The sequence below is a fragment of the Rhinoraja longicauda genome, chromosome 8 (assembly GCF_053455715.1).
Source record: "Rhinoraja longicauda isolate Sanriku21f chromosome 8, sRhiLon1.1, whole genome shotgun sequence".
NCBI lineage: Eukaryota > Metazoa > Chordata > Chondrichthyes > Rajiformes > Arhynchobatidae > Rhinoraja > Rhinoraja longicauda.
In genome coordinates, this window is record NC_135960.1 from 54,400,059 (window position 1) to 54,417,376 (window position 17,318).

The 17,318-nt window shown below is 38.9% G+C and overlaps 1 protein-coding gene across 1 annotated transcript in view; it reads left to right on the plus strand.

The window, feature by feature from the left end:
• agps (alkylglycerone phosphate synthase) overlaps positions 1 to 17,318 on the plus strand; it is a 95,103-nt gene that overhangs the window by 23,197 nt on the left and 54,588 nt on the right. Inside the window, exons 3-6 of the mRNA XM_078403997.1 lie at positions 9,079 to 9,169; positions 9,694 to 9,811; positions 9,897 to 9,971; positions 10,486 to 10,557. Coding sequence (XP_078260123.1) covers positions 9,079 to 9,169; positions 9,694 to 9,811; positions 9,897 to 9,971; positions 10,486 to 10,557 — 356 coding nt within the window. The remainder of the gene's footprint in view (positions 1 to 9,078; positions 9,170 to 9,693; positions 9,812 to 9,896; positions 9,972 to 10,485; positions 10,558 to 17,318) is intronic.

Below are 17,318 nucleotides of genomic sequence, written 5' to 3' on the forward strand. Positions count from 1 at the left end.
AAAGAAAACAAAATGGAATGATGGTCACCAGCCTTTGAGCTGTGACAATGCCTGCTGCAGCATAATTTAGCTGTAGTTGTGGTGATTAATTAGTATTTAGAAATATGTCGTGCAGCATACACAAATGAAACTCCAGCTATGCACATGAGAGTAATCCATTTTTTCTATCTAAACCTTGATCTCTACATTGTTTTCATAAGAATGGAGCAGAATTATTTCCTTTCAATTCTGTTGTAGACTATAGCCTGTTAGCTCGGAACTGCTCAGTTTCAACTTGGTAATAAATGACAGTAAGAAAAGTAAAAGGCCGTGAATACATTTGCACATCTTTAATTGTAGACCTGAGTTTTGCCAGAGCCAAGTGCATGCATCTGTTTACCAAATAAACAATGAAGTTTGAGAGCACTTGAGACATTCCAAAGACAAAATATTCTCCACAACCAAATGGAAATAAATCACGCCTAAGTTTTTCTTGAGTTATAAGAGCGACGCAAATATTTGACAGTGATTAGATAGAATTTGCTTAAAATCCTGGCATTTAAGCTTTAAATTTTGGATAAATAGTTTAAATAAAACTCTTAAGCTAGCAGCTCTGGGGATATCTTAAATTGTTTTGAAAGAAAGTGCTCTGTTGAAATTCCAGAGACGGGAGACTTGGGGAGAAATTTTAATTCTTTGCTTTTTTAATATTTTTCTACTGGTAAATAGTCAGCATTCATGAACCATTGCTTTTGGATTATATGTAGAACAAACAATTTGCAGGCCATGATAAAGTCTGATTATGGTGTTAGGAATTGAATACATTAGTCCTTTGCCTTCATCATTGATGCCCAAAATAGTGTTCGAGGCTCCAATATTGGCGATGTATTCAAAATTAACTGGCACTGTGGAATCACACAATACTTGAAAGCACTCTCCTGAATCAATGCTGGGTGTAGGTTGCAATAATGGTGGCTAAAATTTGCAAGAAGCAAATTGGGTCTGAAGAAAGGTCTTGACCCGAAACGTCACCCATTCCTTCTTTCCAGAGAAGCTGCCTGTCCCACTGAGTTACTCCAGCTTTTTGTGTCTATCTTTGGCCTCCTTGTAAAACAGGACATTTTTCGATCACTAAATGTAATTTGGCAAGAGTACTACAAGGATCCTACACAAATATCACAACTTGTTGCGCCCTTGGTTTTCTTCAGGTAGATAGTCTTCAAGAAAGATTTTGATGGTGTTTAATGGAAATCAACCAATAAATGTGTCCACTTGGAGCGTTTGCTTGGGGTGTGCCTTTGAGAATGAGGATGTGATATTTGTGATCCCCTATATTATCAGAGGTTCCTTTGTACTGCTTGCATAACTCTTCAAAATATATCAACTTTTAAAAAAAAATCCAAATAAATTCTGTACTTAGCAAGCTATCACTAAACGTTTTTTCCTTGTACTTCCATTTGTATCATTCGCCATCAATTCCGGATTGAATTCTTTAATATCGAGCAAGGTTAATATCATCATAGTCACCGACGATATGCTTATTGATTGACCCCGGTGTTTTTTCCTCAGTTTTTGCAGTAATCATTTGGATTTATTTGAATTATATTATTCATTGTGTGTCCTTCATGGTTGAGCCCACTAGCAGCACTTCATCTTAGTTATACAGTCTGAACATGGCTGACATATTTGCAACTTATTTTTATTTAATCGGTATGAATGTCTGCTGTATTTCTTTATCATGGTATACGTGCTATGATGGATGGCATTTCAACATGTGGATTCAAAATCACCTATTTCTCAGTCAATTTTGTCACCATCTTCAACTCCATAAACATTGTGCTATTCTGACTTTTCTCTGAAGCTGTGAATGAATCAGAAATTTCTCCAGTTCAAAAAGTTGTTTTTGCTGTTTAGCTTCCATTGTAAACTGCCCCAAAGCCCAAATTCCAATCTGAAAATGGGTGTTGACTGGAAACGTCGTCTGTTCACATCACTCAACAGATGTTGCTTGACCCGCCGACTTTCTTCAGCATTTTGTTTTTTACTCAGGATTCTAGCATCTTTAGTTTCCTGTGTCTCCAAAATGCCAATATTTAGATACCCTGTTAATGCACCAATCAGTCTGAAGAAGGATCTCAACCTGAAACCTTGCCTACCAATCTTCTCCAGAAATGTTGCCTAACCCACCAAATTAAAAATCATTGACCATGCCAGCTGTTCACTTAAATTGAGCCAAATCATATCCTGCCTTGGTGTCAGTTGTCCCATGTTACAATCATATTCATTACTAAAAACTCTTTTATATTTTTGATTCATATCCAGTTGCCCTTTTACTGCAACAATCCAGCTGTTGAAAGCTCTTCATTGGTCTTCATCTATCTATCTTCTATATATCTATCTTCTATCTATCTATCTATCTATCTATATCTATATAATACTAAAACTCTGCGGTCCAACATTCCGTATGTATGTATGTATATGTGTATGTACGGAAGATTACTTACAAACCCTACTCCTCCTAGACGGTACACCAAAGCGCTACGATTTTTGTACCGCCGTATTCACCATTAACCTGGGCAACTATTGTAAGTACTTTCGTTCAAATTGAAGCTACCTTTTTAAAGCTAGAGAGATATTAAAGTTTAAATTTTTCATTTCTAACCCTTTTCTTCAAGGGGCTACATTTGTTTCCAAAAGTTTCCAGAAAAGGATTTAGTTTTCAGCAAGGATTTAGTTTTCAGCTTGTGACGGCTACATTGTTTCGAAAAGCTTCCAAGAAGTCTTTTTTGTTATTGCAAGTCAAGTCAAGTCAAGTCAGTTTTATTTGTATAGCACATTTAAAAACAACCCACGTTGACCAAAGTACTGCACATCTGATTAGGAAAAAACAAACAAACATCTGATTAGGGAAAAAAAAAAAGAATGAAGGCTATAGTGGTCACTTGACATACACAGATCAGGAGGACGGGCCCAACGGGCACACTTGGAGAGTAAGAGTGGGGCTGGGGGAGGAGAGAATGGGGGGTGTGGGGACGGGCCCAACGGGCCCTCTTTTCCGGGCCCAACGGGCACACTTGGAGAGTAAGAGTGGGGCTGGGGGAGTGAGAATGGGGGGTGTGGGGACGGGCCCAACGGGCCCTCTTTTCTAGTATAATACTAAAACTCTGCGTTCGTATGTATGGATGTATGTGTGTATGTACGGAAGTTAACTTACAAACCCTACTCCTCCAAGACGGTACACCAAAGCGCTACGATTTTTGTACCGCCGTATTCACCATTAACCTGGGCAACTATTGTAAGTACTTTCGTTCAAATTGAAGCTACCTTTTTAAAGCTAGAGAGATATTAAAGTTTAAATTTTCATTTCTAACCCTTTTCTTCAAGGGGCAACATTTGTTTCCAAAAGTTTCCAGAAAAGGACAGAAAAGGATTTAGTTTTCAGCTTGTGACGGCTACATTGTTTCGAAAAGCTTCCAAGAAGTCTTTTTTGTTATTGCAAGTCAAGTCAAGTCAAGTCAACTCAGTTTTATTTGTATAGCACATTTAAAAACAACCCACGTTGACCAAAGTGCTGCACATCTGATTAGGAAAAAAAAAAAGACATCTGATTAGGAAAAAGAAGGCTATAGTGGTCACTTGACATACACAGATCAGGAGGACGGGCCCAACGGGCACACTTGGAGAGTAAGAGTGGGGCTGGGGGAGGAGAGAATGGGGGGTGTGGGGACGGGCCCAACGGGCCCTCCCCAACGGGCACACTTGGAGAGTAAGAGTGGGGCTGGGGGAGGAGAGAATGGGGGGTGTGGGGACGGGCCCAACGGGCCCTCTTTTCTAGTCAGTTTATAATTGTCATGTATATTGAAATACAGTGAAAAGCTATTATTTTCACGCTATCCAGTCAAATCAAATTGGTCTATATTCACAAACTTTAATTTAGTTTTGTTTATTGTTACATGTACTGAGTTACAGTGAAAAGTTTTATTGCGTTCTAACCAGTCAACGGAAAGACAATAGATGATTACAATCTAGCCATCCACAGTGTACAGATACATTATAAAAGGAATAACGTGAATAACGTTTAATGCAAGATTAATCCAGTCAAATCTGATCAAAGATAGTCCAAGGGTCTCCATTGAGGTAGATAGTAGTTCAGGACTGCTCTCTAGTTGTTGGTAGGATGGTTCAGTTGCCTGATAACAGCTGGGAAGAAACGGTCCCTGAATCTGGAGGTGTGTGTTTTCACATTTCTATACCTTTGGCCCACTGGGAGAGGGGAGAAGAGGGAGTGGCCAGGGTGTGACTTGTCCTTGATTATGCTGGTGGCCTTGCCGAGGCAGTGTGAAGTGTAAATGGAGTCAATGGAAGGGAGGTTGGTTTGTGTGATGGTCTGGGCTGCATTCACAATCTCTGCATTTTCACTCTGTTATCCCTGAACTCCACTACTCCATGTTGACTTTCTCTTGGCCTATGTAGATGTACAACGGCAACCTGTCCTATTACACATCCTGTATGCCTTAGACAATTAGGTGACTAAGAATGCGCAAAATTGGCTATCATTGATTTCCTGGCCATTGTGCATGGAATTCCTTGCATTGGTAATAGCCAGTAAGTGTGAAGTCCCTGACTTGGTGAACCCTCAGAAAAGGACACCAGGTGCTGGAGTAACTCAGTGGGCCAGGTAGCATCTCTGGATAAGATTGGTAGGTGAGGTTTTGGGTTGGGACCCTTCTTCAGATTTTTCTATTTTGGGGGGAGGGTTTAGGGAGAAATCTGGAAGAGAGGAGGGACAGGCCAAAGCCTGACAAGTAATGGGTGGATACAGGTGAGGGGGGGGCTTTGATAGATTGATAGTTGGACAAAGGTCAAATGAAAAGACAGAAGCTGTGAGGCAAGATGAAGAGTTGCGAATAGTGAAGCTAGCAAAAGGAATGGAGGGAGAGGGAAGAAATAGATGTGTCCAGACGAGGCATGGTGGAGAGGGTGCGGGGGGTGTGGAGGGGGGTGTACTTACCTAAAATTGGAGAATTCAATGTTCACACCGTTTGGGTTGGAGACTACTCAAGTGAAATATGAGGTGCTGTTCCTCCAGTTTGTGTGTGACCTCACTCTGGCAATTAAGTTGGCCCAGGACAGAGATCTCGGTGTGGTAATGGGAAGACGTGTTAAAATGGTGAGCAACTGGGAGATCCAGTAGGCCTCGTTGGACTGAGTGCAAGTGTTCAGCAAAATGGTCAGAGTCTACGCTTGGTCTTGCTGATGTACAGGAAGCCACAAGGGGGGAAAACTCCATGTGATAGAGGAGGTGCATGTGAACCTCTGTCTCACCTAGAAGGGCTGCTAGCGTTCCTGGATGGAGGTGAGGGAGAAAGTAAACGATCAGATGTTGCATTTGGAGGTGGTTTGTCTGGGAAGGGATGAGTGAACCAAGATGTTGCAGAAGGAGTGGCCTCTGTGGAAGGCAGAAAGGGGTGGGGATGGAACTTGTGGTGGGATCATATTGGAGATGACGGAAATATGAATTCTCAGCCATTGTTTTGCTGTTGAACTTTCCATGGAGTCTTAACATCAGAGGACGAGCTTCCTGGAATTCCCCAACATTTATACTGGGGGAATTTGAGACATGGCACAATTTGAATGGTGATTGTAGAGTCAAGGGTGGAGGGGGAGAATAAGCTCCATTAATATTAAGATAATAAGCCAAGTTATTATTTTAATTGTGATAGTGTTTGAATTTGTTAATTAACCTTTAAAATGATTTTGCATTTCATGCATCCAGAAACATTGAAAAACCTTGACAGCTTTGACAAGTAGCAAAGACGGGGACTGGGACTTAGCCATTTGTCAAAGGTTTCCAAAGTATTCTCATGGGCAGAACCTTTCTTGTCACCATATTTTGTTGCTCAAGGCCTAATGTGTCTAGCGTCTCTTCATTTGATAGCCAGGGCAGCCAGAACCAGCAAGACTAGACATCTAAATATGGAAAAAGTAAACTTGGGCACTTGAGGAATGCAGATGGCCGGCCGACCTGGTGGGGGGGGGGGGAATTCCGGTTGTCAAGTTTAGAAAAAAGTACAATGAAAGGATGCATAACCTTATTGTACATGGCGCTTATTCCACAGTTCTGCGACTGCTGTCATGTTTCAAGTTTTTAAATAAATATGCAGAATAATGGAGTGTGCATTGACTGCCTTTTCTTTTTAACCCGAACTGCTCCAAATATCATTGGACCAAATTAGTTATCCAAAAACCACATTTTGTGATCCTTGTCCTAAATTTACTTGATTTTCTTTCTTTGTTCCCATGGAAAGCTTTTTTCAAAATCGACCTTTTTGGGTGGCCGGCAATTCTTATTTGAAGGCTGTCCTTTTAGTATGTCCTGTGACTCTTACAATGTTAATAACATTATGAATTCAAATTGTCTGCTGTGAGTTATACTTTTAAATAAATTGACAGCCTTCAAAAATTAAAGTGTGTTTATCTATTCACTGATTTGAAATAGATCAATCAAGTTATACTACAATTTACCACCTGGTGTAATTTTTATTATATTTTAATTGTAGAGGCTGTAAAAAATGTGCATAAGTCACATGGATTGTGCCATGTAATTCTGAGGCTACAATATATATTTACCTAAACAGTCTTCCGCTTGACTACTCAAAATTAATCTAATGCAAATTTTATATCTGGCAACTTGTAGATTAGTTTCTGGTGGATTTATGTTCCCATATTATAGATAGGGTTATTAACTTGGTTGCATTTCTTTCAGCAAGAGTTACTTCAATGTTCACAGCTTACAGATGTCACTGCATCTGTAGACGTTTGTCTGTTATTACTTAGCACATGCTGTTTGCGGTGCACACAGCTTTGTTGGACATTGTTTCTGTTCCACATTTCTGCAATTGATGTCACTGTTCAAATGTCTTTAAGAAAGCATGTGAGGATACTGCAATGAGGCATATGTAGGAGGTTGCTGTTTGACCCCATAAAGTTTTAGCTGTTCATTTTAGAGGTGATTAAAAATTAAATGGAGTGCAAATTACCATGTATCAAAACAGCCATTTAATCAGTCTGAAGGATCTCAACCCAATACGTCACTCATTCCTTTTCTCCAGAGATGCTGCCTGACCTGCTGAGTTACTCCAGCACTGTGTCTACCAGCCATTTAATATTATTGCTATCACTGAAAAAATCCTACATAAAATACTTTGAATTTATATTTGCATATTTTTCCATCTCTTGTAAATTCTAACATTTTTACAGCTTCCTTGGCTGAGGACCTCCAATTGAGGAAGTTATCACAAATCAAATATGACTATACTTGCTGCATAAGTTAAATGAAGCATTGAGGAAAAAGTTGCCAGAATTACCCGTTAAATAGCCAGTAGGTTGTTACCATTACATGCATGCAACTTTATAACCTTTGTTAAAATGTCTTCTCTCGATGAGCATATCATTGGCCAGGTCAATATTTATTGACAACCCTAACAAGTAAGTGCTCTGCTGGGCAGTTCTAAGAGAACATGGATTTGAGTGTGCATTCTTTGCATTATTACTCCACACTTTTCACATAACTAGATTAATAATAGCCACTTTCCCACCATAATGCCACATTGTCCCCAATTATGTCAGATTCAAAGATAGCCGATGAGTTAATTATGGATCACAAAAAGTTGATCTCATACTTATTGAGGATTTAATTTTACCTTTCTTGATTTTAAGCCTACGACTCATTTCACTAAATTAACTAATTTAAATTTAAATCCTCCCCCACTCCTCCCGCCACGCCACGTTCATAGTGACACCCAAGCTTTGGTGTCTGAGCCTACTTATAGAATATGGTGAGTAAATGATTTGTTAATAATTTTGATAAACTAAAGTAGATCATTTCTAAGACATAACCTGCTGCGTACAAAACTGTACAAATAAAATGTTTGATATAATTATTTGGAGCAAATGGATACTGAAATTACTGGATATTTGACTTTGTTTTAAATAAGGTCTAATATCCACTACTTACAAATTCAATTATCATTATTCTATCAAAAATGTAATAAAAGCATAATTTACCGTTTGAGTCTATGTAAATATACTGGTTGAAGTTCAATTGGCGGCTCTCTGACCTCCAAGTTGGGTTATGGTTTCAACTCTTTCCACAGATTTGAGTTCAGAAATTTAAGCTTGCATTCCTATTGCAATGGAGGGACTGCTGCAATGTTGGCTGGGCTAACCTTTAGATGAGATGTTAAACTGAGGGCTCAAGTGGACATTAAAAATCCCAGTGCACTATTTTGTAGCAAAGGAATTTTTCTAGTTCTGACACGGAGTCTTTAACCTGAAGCATTTGCCGTGCATAGCTTCTCACAGATATAGACTGACCTGCTGAGCATTTAAAGCACTCTCTGTTTTTATTTTAGATTTCCACCATCTGCAGGTTTTGATTTTTCTTTCCCATGGAAATATTTACGGTGACCTGGCTATATCTGTCTATAAAATATTACCAAAGCGCATGTGATCATTCTCACAACCTTTTATGACGGTTTGCAATATACAAATTGATTACGATATTTCTCGCATTACAAAAGTAACAACACTTCAAAACGTATGCCATTAGATGTAGTCATGAAAAACAAGTAAGTCTTTGTGTAGAATAATCCGATTTTCAGGGTAACAATGAATTAGACTTTAGAGATGCAGAGCGGAAGCAAGCTTTTCGGCCCACTGAGTCCGTGCCAACCAGTGACCACCACATATGCAACCACGATCCAACACACTAGGGACAATTTACAATTTTACCAAAGCCAGTTAGCCTTCAAACATGTACATCTTTGGAGTGTGGGAGGAAACTGGAGCACCCGGGAAAAAATCCACGCAGTCACAGGGAGAATGTACAAACTCCTTGCAGACAGCACCCGTGGTCAGGATCAAACCCGTAGTCAGGCTGTAAGGCAGTAACTCTACCATACCGTAGCTGCGCTGCCCCAATTATTCACTCAACTATGTGTTTAATCTGTAGAGTCTGGATTTATTGACTGAACATGAACATTTGAATATATCATGAACAATAACATTTATGGTAACTATTGAAAATTTAATGCTCAGGTATCGACTTAGTGGCATGGTCCTTCCAGCTTTGAAGGAGTGGATGGAAAAGTCATTTGGAGCCAGTTTGGAGCACAAAACAATGCCAAGGGTAAGAATGTTATAAGTTGACATTTATCCAATATTTTTGTTCAGTATACTTCATGGAACAATTTTAAATGTTTTTTTGAACCTTAAAACATAGGAATTATTCAGCTGGTGTTCTAGACATTTTCCAGAAGTAAATGTTGGTACTTGTTTAACAACCTAAATACTTGTTTTTTTAGCAATCCTATTTATTACAGTACTTCTTAAACAGTTGAAATGGTAACATTAAAAAAAAATTATGATGGCGAATATTAGCTTTTTAATTTTTTTTTAGGTTAATTGGCTGGGTAAATGTAAAAAATTGTCCCTAGTGGGTGTAGGATAATGTTAATGTACGGGGATCGCTGGGCGGCACGGACTTGGAGGGCCAAAAAGGCCTGTTTCCGGCTGTATATATATGATATGATATGATATGATATGATTACAATCTTGTACCGAAATATATTTAAGTTTTACCGGAGATGTTAATTTAAGCATGCTTTTTTGCAGATGAATTTAATAACTTATTTTTATTTTTTAACTTTGAAGACTACACCAAATTTAGATCTTCCATTATCCATTCTAAATGAGGATTGTCTTAAGGACTTAAAAGACCTTGATATTCCATTCTCGCAAGATCCAGAGGATAGATTAATAAGATCTCATGGTAAGAAATATATATAACTTTTTTCCCCCCAATGTTGTTGAAATACAATTTTGTAATCAACTAATATATTTTATTTTAAACACAGGACACTGTTTACATGAGATTTTTGCTCTCCGTGAAGGCAAAGTTGAACGAGTTCCAGATGTTGTAATCTGGCCAAGTAAGTGTGATGGATTTGTTTATTAAAGCACCATGTGCCTAGAAAAATGAAGAGTGAATGTAAAAAATCTATAAAATGTAAATAATGGAAAATATGCCAAGCATCCCCATTCAACTTACTTTTATCTGTTGCTAATATACTCCTTTGTTTCGTAGTGCGTGCAAATTTTTCAGGCAGCCTTTAGCATTAAGTTCTGCCATGCATGTGGTTTCAGAGCCAGAAACGCATGAGTGCAATCTTTTCTTCACCTCCACTGGCACCAAATGGGCCAATTAATTTTGAATTCCCAAAGATCTCTACATGTCCATGGGTTTAATAGTTTTCTCAGTGTTGTACAAATGGTATGTTGTTTAGTGATTTTCTTCATTTTGACGTGGAGGATTATAGTGCTTTTCTAAAATGAGCTATTTCCCATAGCTGCTGTTTTAGTTCAAGAACCAACTTTACAGATGCATGGAGAGCAGTTGAGAGTATGGGTGCAAGATTGGCTTTTAAGAAAAACTTTGTTTTGCAGGCTGTCATTCTGATGTGGTCAAGATAGTACAGCTGGCATCCAAGCACGATGTTTGCATCATTCCATTTGGTGGTGAGTTTATTTTTAATTACTTGAAGTTTAGGTTGAAAATTAGTATTCCATTTTAGAATTAAATGATAATCAGTTCAACCTAATTTATCTATATGGCGTTCTTGATACAGATCAACTTTGCAAAATATTCACCTTTTTATATAGCTTTAAAGAAAAAATATATATTTATTGTTTAAAACTTAATGAATTATAATACAAAATATGGTCTAAATAGCATTTTGGACCTTGTTAGAATTTCAAGTTAACACAACACTCCTTGGATAATAAAATAATTGTATATGTAAAGCAATTTTAAACTTATTTTTCTTGATTATTCAATTTGTCTAAGTAAACTCCATGTTATCTGCAAAATTCTTGTAGTTTGCACAATTCAACTGTTTTGTAACTGAGTTGGAATTTCCTACGTATCTAATTACATAGGAATATATGCACAAGATAATCCTGAATTTTAATTACTTCATGATTGCTAGTTTATTTCCACCTTGCACTTCATGAGATTTGCTGTATTTTCTTGTACTTCAGAAAATCTCTTGTATTCATCACTTAAGCAGCTTGAACTTTGTGTGGAAATGAACTTTTAAATGTTCTAAACCTTTTTTATTCTATTGTTCACGTTAACATTGCATCTCTTTAATGGTATAGTTGTTTAGTGTTGCTTTTCGAAATTGAAATGTGAAACGCAGTTTTGTGATATAATTTAATTTGAGGCAAATTGAAAGGATGTAAATCATGACTTGGATAAGTACTTTTGATACTGAACATTGAGTACTTCAGGAAAACAAATATTTGCACACATCATAAATTCATCTGCAAAATGTTAATCAGGCATGTTTTTTTGTATGCAACCTTGTGCAATAAACCAGTTTTCTTTTTGCATGTTAAAGGATGTCAGTGTTATGCTATTGACCCTGAATCTATTGCAGTTCTGTATTGTGGGGGCATCAAGGCAATTTCTGTTCATATGGGGAGCAAAAAGGAGATGGTTGAAACATGGGAGATCTACAGGAAGATGTAAATCAGATAGTAAAGTAAAAGTAGGAGTGAAAGGAGACCCAACAGGTGGTTTAGTTTAGAGATACAGTGCGGAAGCAGGCACTTCAGCCCACCGAATCCACGCTGACCTGAGATTATCCGCACTCTAGTTCTATCCTACACACTAGGCACAATTTTACAGAAGCCAATTAACTGACAAGCCTGCATGTCTTTAGAACGTGGAAGAAAGCCAGTACACCCAGAGAGAACCCATGAGAAGATATGGATAAATTTGGACAAGGAAAAGCAGAAATAAGAGATCAAAATATTATATATTCATGCAGATATTGTTGGACATTCATATAACAATTAGTTGTGTGTCAACATTTATAAAGCAGCTCGCCTTACGCCTGCAAAATTGTATCGTAGTGCAGTGTGTCATTCTTGCTAGATTCCTGAAATATAGAATTTGTGCTTTGGCAGCATATCAAAAGCAAACTTTTTTGTTAAAATTAGTTGCTACAAACACTACTAAAAAATGAAGCAGCTGATCTTAGCAAATCCCCACATTTTCCAGTTTGTTAAATTTTTCTTGAATCTTGAATCTTGAATAACTTTATTGTCATTCGGTACAAATACCGAATGAAATTACAGCAGTCACAAAACACAACAAGAAAAGAAAAAAGTACACAGGACACACGACCCCAACACAAACATCCATCAGTGACTCCAAACACCCCCTCACTGTGATGGAAGGCAACAAAACTTCCCCTCTCTCTTCCCCCCGCGCCCACGGACAGGCAGCTCAACCCCTAACGAGGCGACCGACACGCACAGCCCCCGCAAGGGGATGGAAGGCCCTGCGGCCGAGCCGCGCCGGGCACTGAAATGTCCCGCAGCCGAGCCGCGCCGGCGATGTTAAGTCCCGCGGCCGCGCCGGGCGATGGAAGGCCCCGCAGCCGAGCCGCACTGGGCGCCGCCAAGTCCCGCGGCCGAGCCGCACCGGCGATGTTAAGTCCAGCAGCCGAGCCGCGCCGGGCGATGGAAGGCTCCGCGGCCGAGCCGCACCGAGCGCTGAGACGTCCCGCGGCCGTAAGATGCTGCATCTTAGCATTTGAGTTAGTGATGAACATTTAATTATAAAACTTATTTGGGCATTCTCTAGGCGTCAAAATCTTATTTCTTGCCAACCTTAAATAATCTGTTAATTCCATTACTTCATCAAAAAATATGTGATGTCACACCTTAAATCCTAATCTCTTTTCACATTCACCAAGCCATAATTGCACGCAATGCTCACGTCTGAACTTCCGAATTGTGATGGCTTCGATAGATGGAAAAACTGCAGATTTCTACTCCCACTGTTGGGTGCTATTTTATTTTGGCACTTTCCTGTAGATTTAAGTAACAGCAGCAAAGCCACATTTGATTCTTATTTTTTGTATTGCTGTTGGGAACAGCATTGCTTTGAGTTAGCAACGGATGCGTTTTGATCTTGAGGAGACAGAGTGGCAGAATATATCTGAATCGAGATGTTATGATCTAGAAGAGAATTTGGAGGCAGTGATGTTTAGTTTAGAGATACAGTGCAGGAGCAGGCCCTTTGGTGCACCGTGTACATGCCAACCAGTGATCCCTGCACATTCGTGCTATCCTATATACTAAGGACAATTTACAATCTTTACTGAAACCAATTAACTTACACATGGTCAGTATTGAAACTTAAGCTACAGAGAAGGTTATATGATCATTATTGATAACAATGTCTTAGAAATAGCATCACTTGAGTTTTGTTCCAAATTATCCAAACACATCATATAATTCTTTTGCAATTGAATGGAAATCCCTGCATTTCCTGCTCTATTGCCATTGTCGATGCCGATTCATCCCAAAAACTCCCAACAGTTCATGTTGGTTCATGGTTATGGTCTTAGCTGGTAAACAAAATGTATCTGGAAGTTTATTGAACTTCTCACGTCTTGGTTAATCAAAGTACTTTAACGCCATCTGAAAGCTTTTATCATGTGTATTTTTTTAATGTATAAATCCAAATCCGCTTTCCCATTCTTCATGCAGAATAGAAATTATAGTTAGGTCTTGTTCATTTGTTTTTTTGTTTGATCTGGTGTTTCAATTTTTTGGTTAAAATCATTTGATTTTGTTTGTTTAAAATAAACTTTTGCTGTGCAAGATGCAACACTTGATTCAGCAAGATGTGTGGTGAATCTGTTAATTCTGAAACCCTTTCTACTGGTTAACTAAAGTGATCAAGACTCTGCTACTGAGGAGGCAGTAGATTTTTCATGCAGCAGCTATATTCATATATTCACAGGAGTTGAAGTGAGCCTACATTTCAACCTGCCAGAAAATTGATTTAGCACTGAAAGTGATCCCATCAATCACAATGTCCTGTTTGTTTTCTTTTGCCACAGCTGCTAGCTGTTGGGTTGACCAGTGGAGACAGGTCAGAAAATTTCTGCCGCAAAATCTTTCAGACTCAGCAGCGGACCTGTTTTTGTCCACATTTTTGCTCTTCATCACTTTCACATCACTGACTAGCTCATTCGCTAGAAAACTGGAGCTGGTTGGTGGTCTGTATTTTGAATGTATAGTGCAATTTTCTGTGTGGTTGTTTATTGTTGGCATTGTGTAGATGATCAGAAGTTTTCTTCTTACGTTGTTGCTTAAGATTGAAGAATTCAAGCTCAAGCACTAATTACAAAGGATTAACGTTTATAATTATGGTGCAAATAAGTGCTCCCTGTTACCACAGCTCGAAACCGACAGCGACTTATGGCGTTTTGTGTATGAACATAAACAGAAGCAGGAGTAAGCGATACTGCCCCTTGAGACAGCCTTGCTAGTTGATTATGCCTGTGGCTGGTTTGCCTATTAACCATTATTTGCTTATAGTGTAGAAAAACATTATTCTCAGTCTTGACTATATTTAACTGCTCAACATCTGAAGTATTCTTCAAAGATTTGCACCCTTTTGGATGTAGAATTTCCTCTTTTCTATTTTGTATGTCTGACCCTTATTTTGAGTCTCTGTTTCTGGACATCATCTATCTTGGAAGTTATCTTTCCAGCTTTAATCTCACAAAGCTCCTTTAATCTTTTATGTTTCAATTAGATCACTTGTTTAGAAAAACTCCAGAATGTGCTGGCACTTTCATCCTAATCCATCCTCGTAGGACAGCCCTCTCATCTCAGAAATACATCTAGCAAGCCTCTGTGACAAGTGTATCCTTCATTAAATAAGGAAACCTAATACGTATGTATTATTAAAGCTAATCTCATTGAGAGACCTCTGCAGTTGTTACTACATGCAAAACCAAGTAGTGGCTCAAGTGACAGTAAGGCATCATTCCTGGACAAGCTCATTGCTTTCTGTACTTACTTAAAAAAGAGAATTTCCACATACCTTCTCGGACCCCATTTTCCCCCGATGACACAGGCATGTCAGTCACTGTGGCTGATGTTAGAAGATTATTCGTGAATGTAAAATCTCGAAGGTGTCCTGCCCCGATGGGGTACCTAGCTACGTTCTTAATACCTGTGTGGGCAACAGATCAAAAGGGAGGTGATCTTGCTGCCTCTCATCTCTGCACTGGACCATCTGGGTCGCTGCTCGTCCCTATGTAATTAGATGCTCGACCTCCTCATCAGCAGATCACAATGAGTACGTATCGGCAATAACACTTCCTCGAAAACCAAGGCTGTGGGCTCACTCTCCTGCTCCATAGTCTCTATATGAATGTGTAGCCAGAGCCAAATACAGTTCCAATGCCATTTTGTTCTCAACGTTAATAACCAAGGAGCTGATTTCAGGAGGGGAAAGCTGGCGATCCATAAAACTGTCATTGACGGAATGGTGGTGGAAAGAGTCAATATCATCAAGTTTCTCGAATTAAAGGCTCTGAAGATCTTGGCAGAGAAAGCTCATCATGCTTCTATTTCGTTATGAGATAGAGGAGATTTGGAATGTCGCCGAATCTTTCATCGAGCTTCTATGGATGTACTGTAGAAAGCATACTAACTGGTTGCATCACAGATTGGATCGACAACTTGAATGCACATAAACGAAGGAGAATACGAGAGTGATGTTGCCCGGTCCACCACAGGTACTGATCTCCCCACCAATGAAGGAATCTATGGGAGGCGCTGCCTCAAAGGCAGCAGTGTCATCAAATATCCCTAGCCATGCTCTCATTTTGCTGCTACCATTAGGATGAAGATACAGAAGCCTAATACTATGGTTATAAATTTGTATTATTAATTATTATATATTTATCTGCGTGTTATTGCATTTACGAGACTGTGAAACAGCATCAAGAAAGAATTTCATTATCCTGTTGTCTGTACATATGGCAATTAAACACTTGACTCTTTCTAATAGCAGGGCGACCAGAACTGTATACATACTCAATGCTGCCTTACCAACATCTAGTCATCTACATGACATTCAAACTTTTGTTCTCAATACCCTGACTGATGAAGGCAAGCGGGCCTAACACCATCTTCACATACAACCTTCAACCATGAAGGTTGCCATCTTCATTTAACCATGTTACTTGCACAATACTCCTCAGAGACCTACAGGTACCTGGATAGAAAAGATCTGGGCCAATCACAGACTGGTGGGACTAGCAGATGGGCCATCTTGGTCAGCATGGGCAAGGTGGACTGAAGGGCATGTTTCCGTGCTGTATGATTTTGACTCTGACCCTAATTCTATGGCATGATTGCAGTGAGGTCTATGCAGAGTAAATAATTTTTTTAATTATCCCATGATTTGTCAAAATTGAAGATTAGTGGGGAAATGAGGAAAGGTTAGTATTCTCAGACAAGGTGGTGAGGTTTGGGACTCAGCTGCTTGATAGAGTGGTGGAGGCAGAAGCGCTCACCACATTTCAAATGATCATCTAAGTATCATTTGAGTAGTGACCTGCAGAGTGACAGACCTTCTGCTAGTAAATAGGTTTAGGCCGCCACGGACACGATGGACCTACTAGTTTTCTTTGTTATGAATGTTGTGAGATGTCTAAATCATAGAAAATGTACGTTTTTTCCCCTTCAAAGTGGATAACTTCACATTTCCGCACATCATACTCCACCTGGCCTCATTTTGCCTCTTAACCTCCCTATATTTCTGTGTAGGTGTACTCAATTTGCTTTCCCACCTATTTTAATTTTGGATCATCTGCAAACGTGGATGCAATACATGGTGTGGTATGATGTGGAGGACAGCAAGAACTTTGTAATCAGGTTAACAAATAGTATTATACATTTACTTATTAAAACTTTGCAACATGTGCAGCTAACATGGTTTAAAAAGCACTGGTGTGGCAATTATTAATATGCCAAGAATGTGGTAAAAAGTACAATTAAATCTGGTTGCTATTATCCGTCATGCGACAGAAAGTTGTTTGATCAACCGTATAAAAGGACATTTTTTCATTTTACTCCTACTTTATTTTTAACCAAAGTATTAAGAGGAAAAAAATCTCCTGATCCTTTGATCTATTCAGAACATGATGACAATCATTGGTCTGAAATGTTAATTCTGATTGTTTCCTACGAAACTGTTTGGCCTCTTGTAAATTCCCAGTATCTCCTGTTTTTTATTTTCTGTTCATGTTGGATTTCCAGCATTTGCAGTATTTTGGTTTTGTATTATATCCTTAACATTTTCGTACTCGTATGAATTATCTTCCCCATGGACTTTATTCTCATTGAATGCACTCCTTGAGAATATTTGAAATGCTTGCCATTACTAATTTACCATC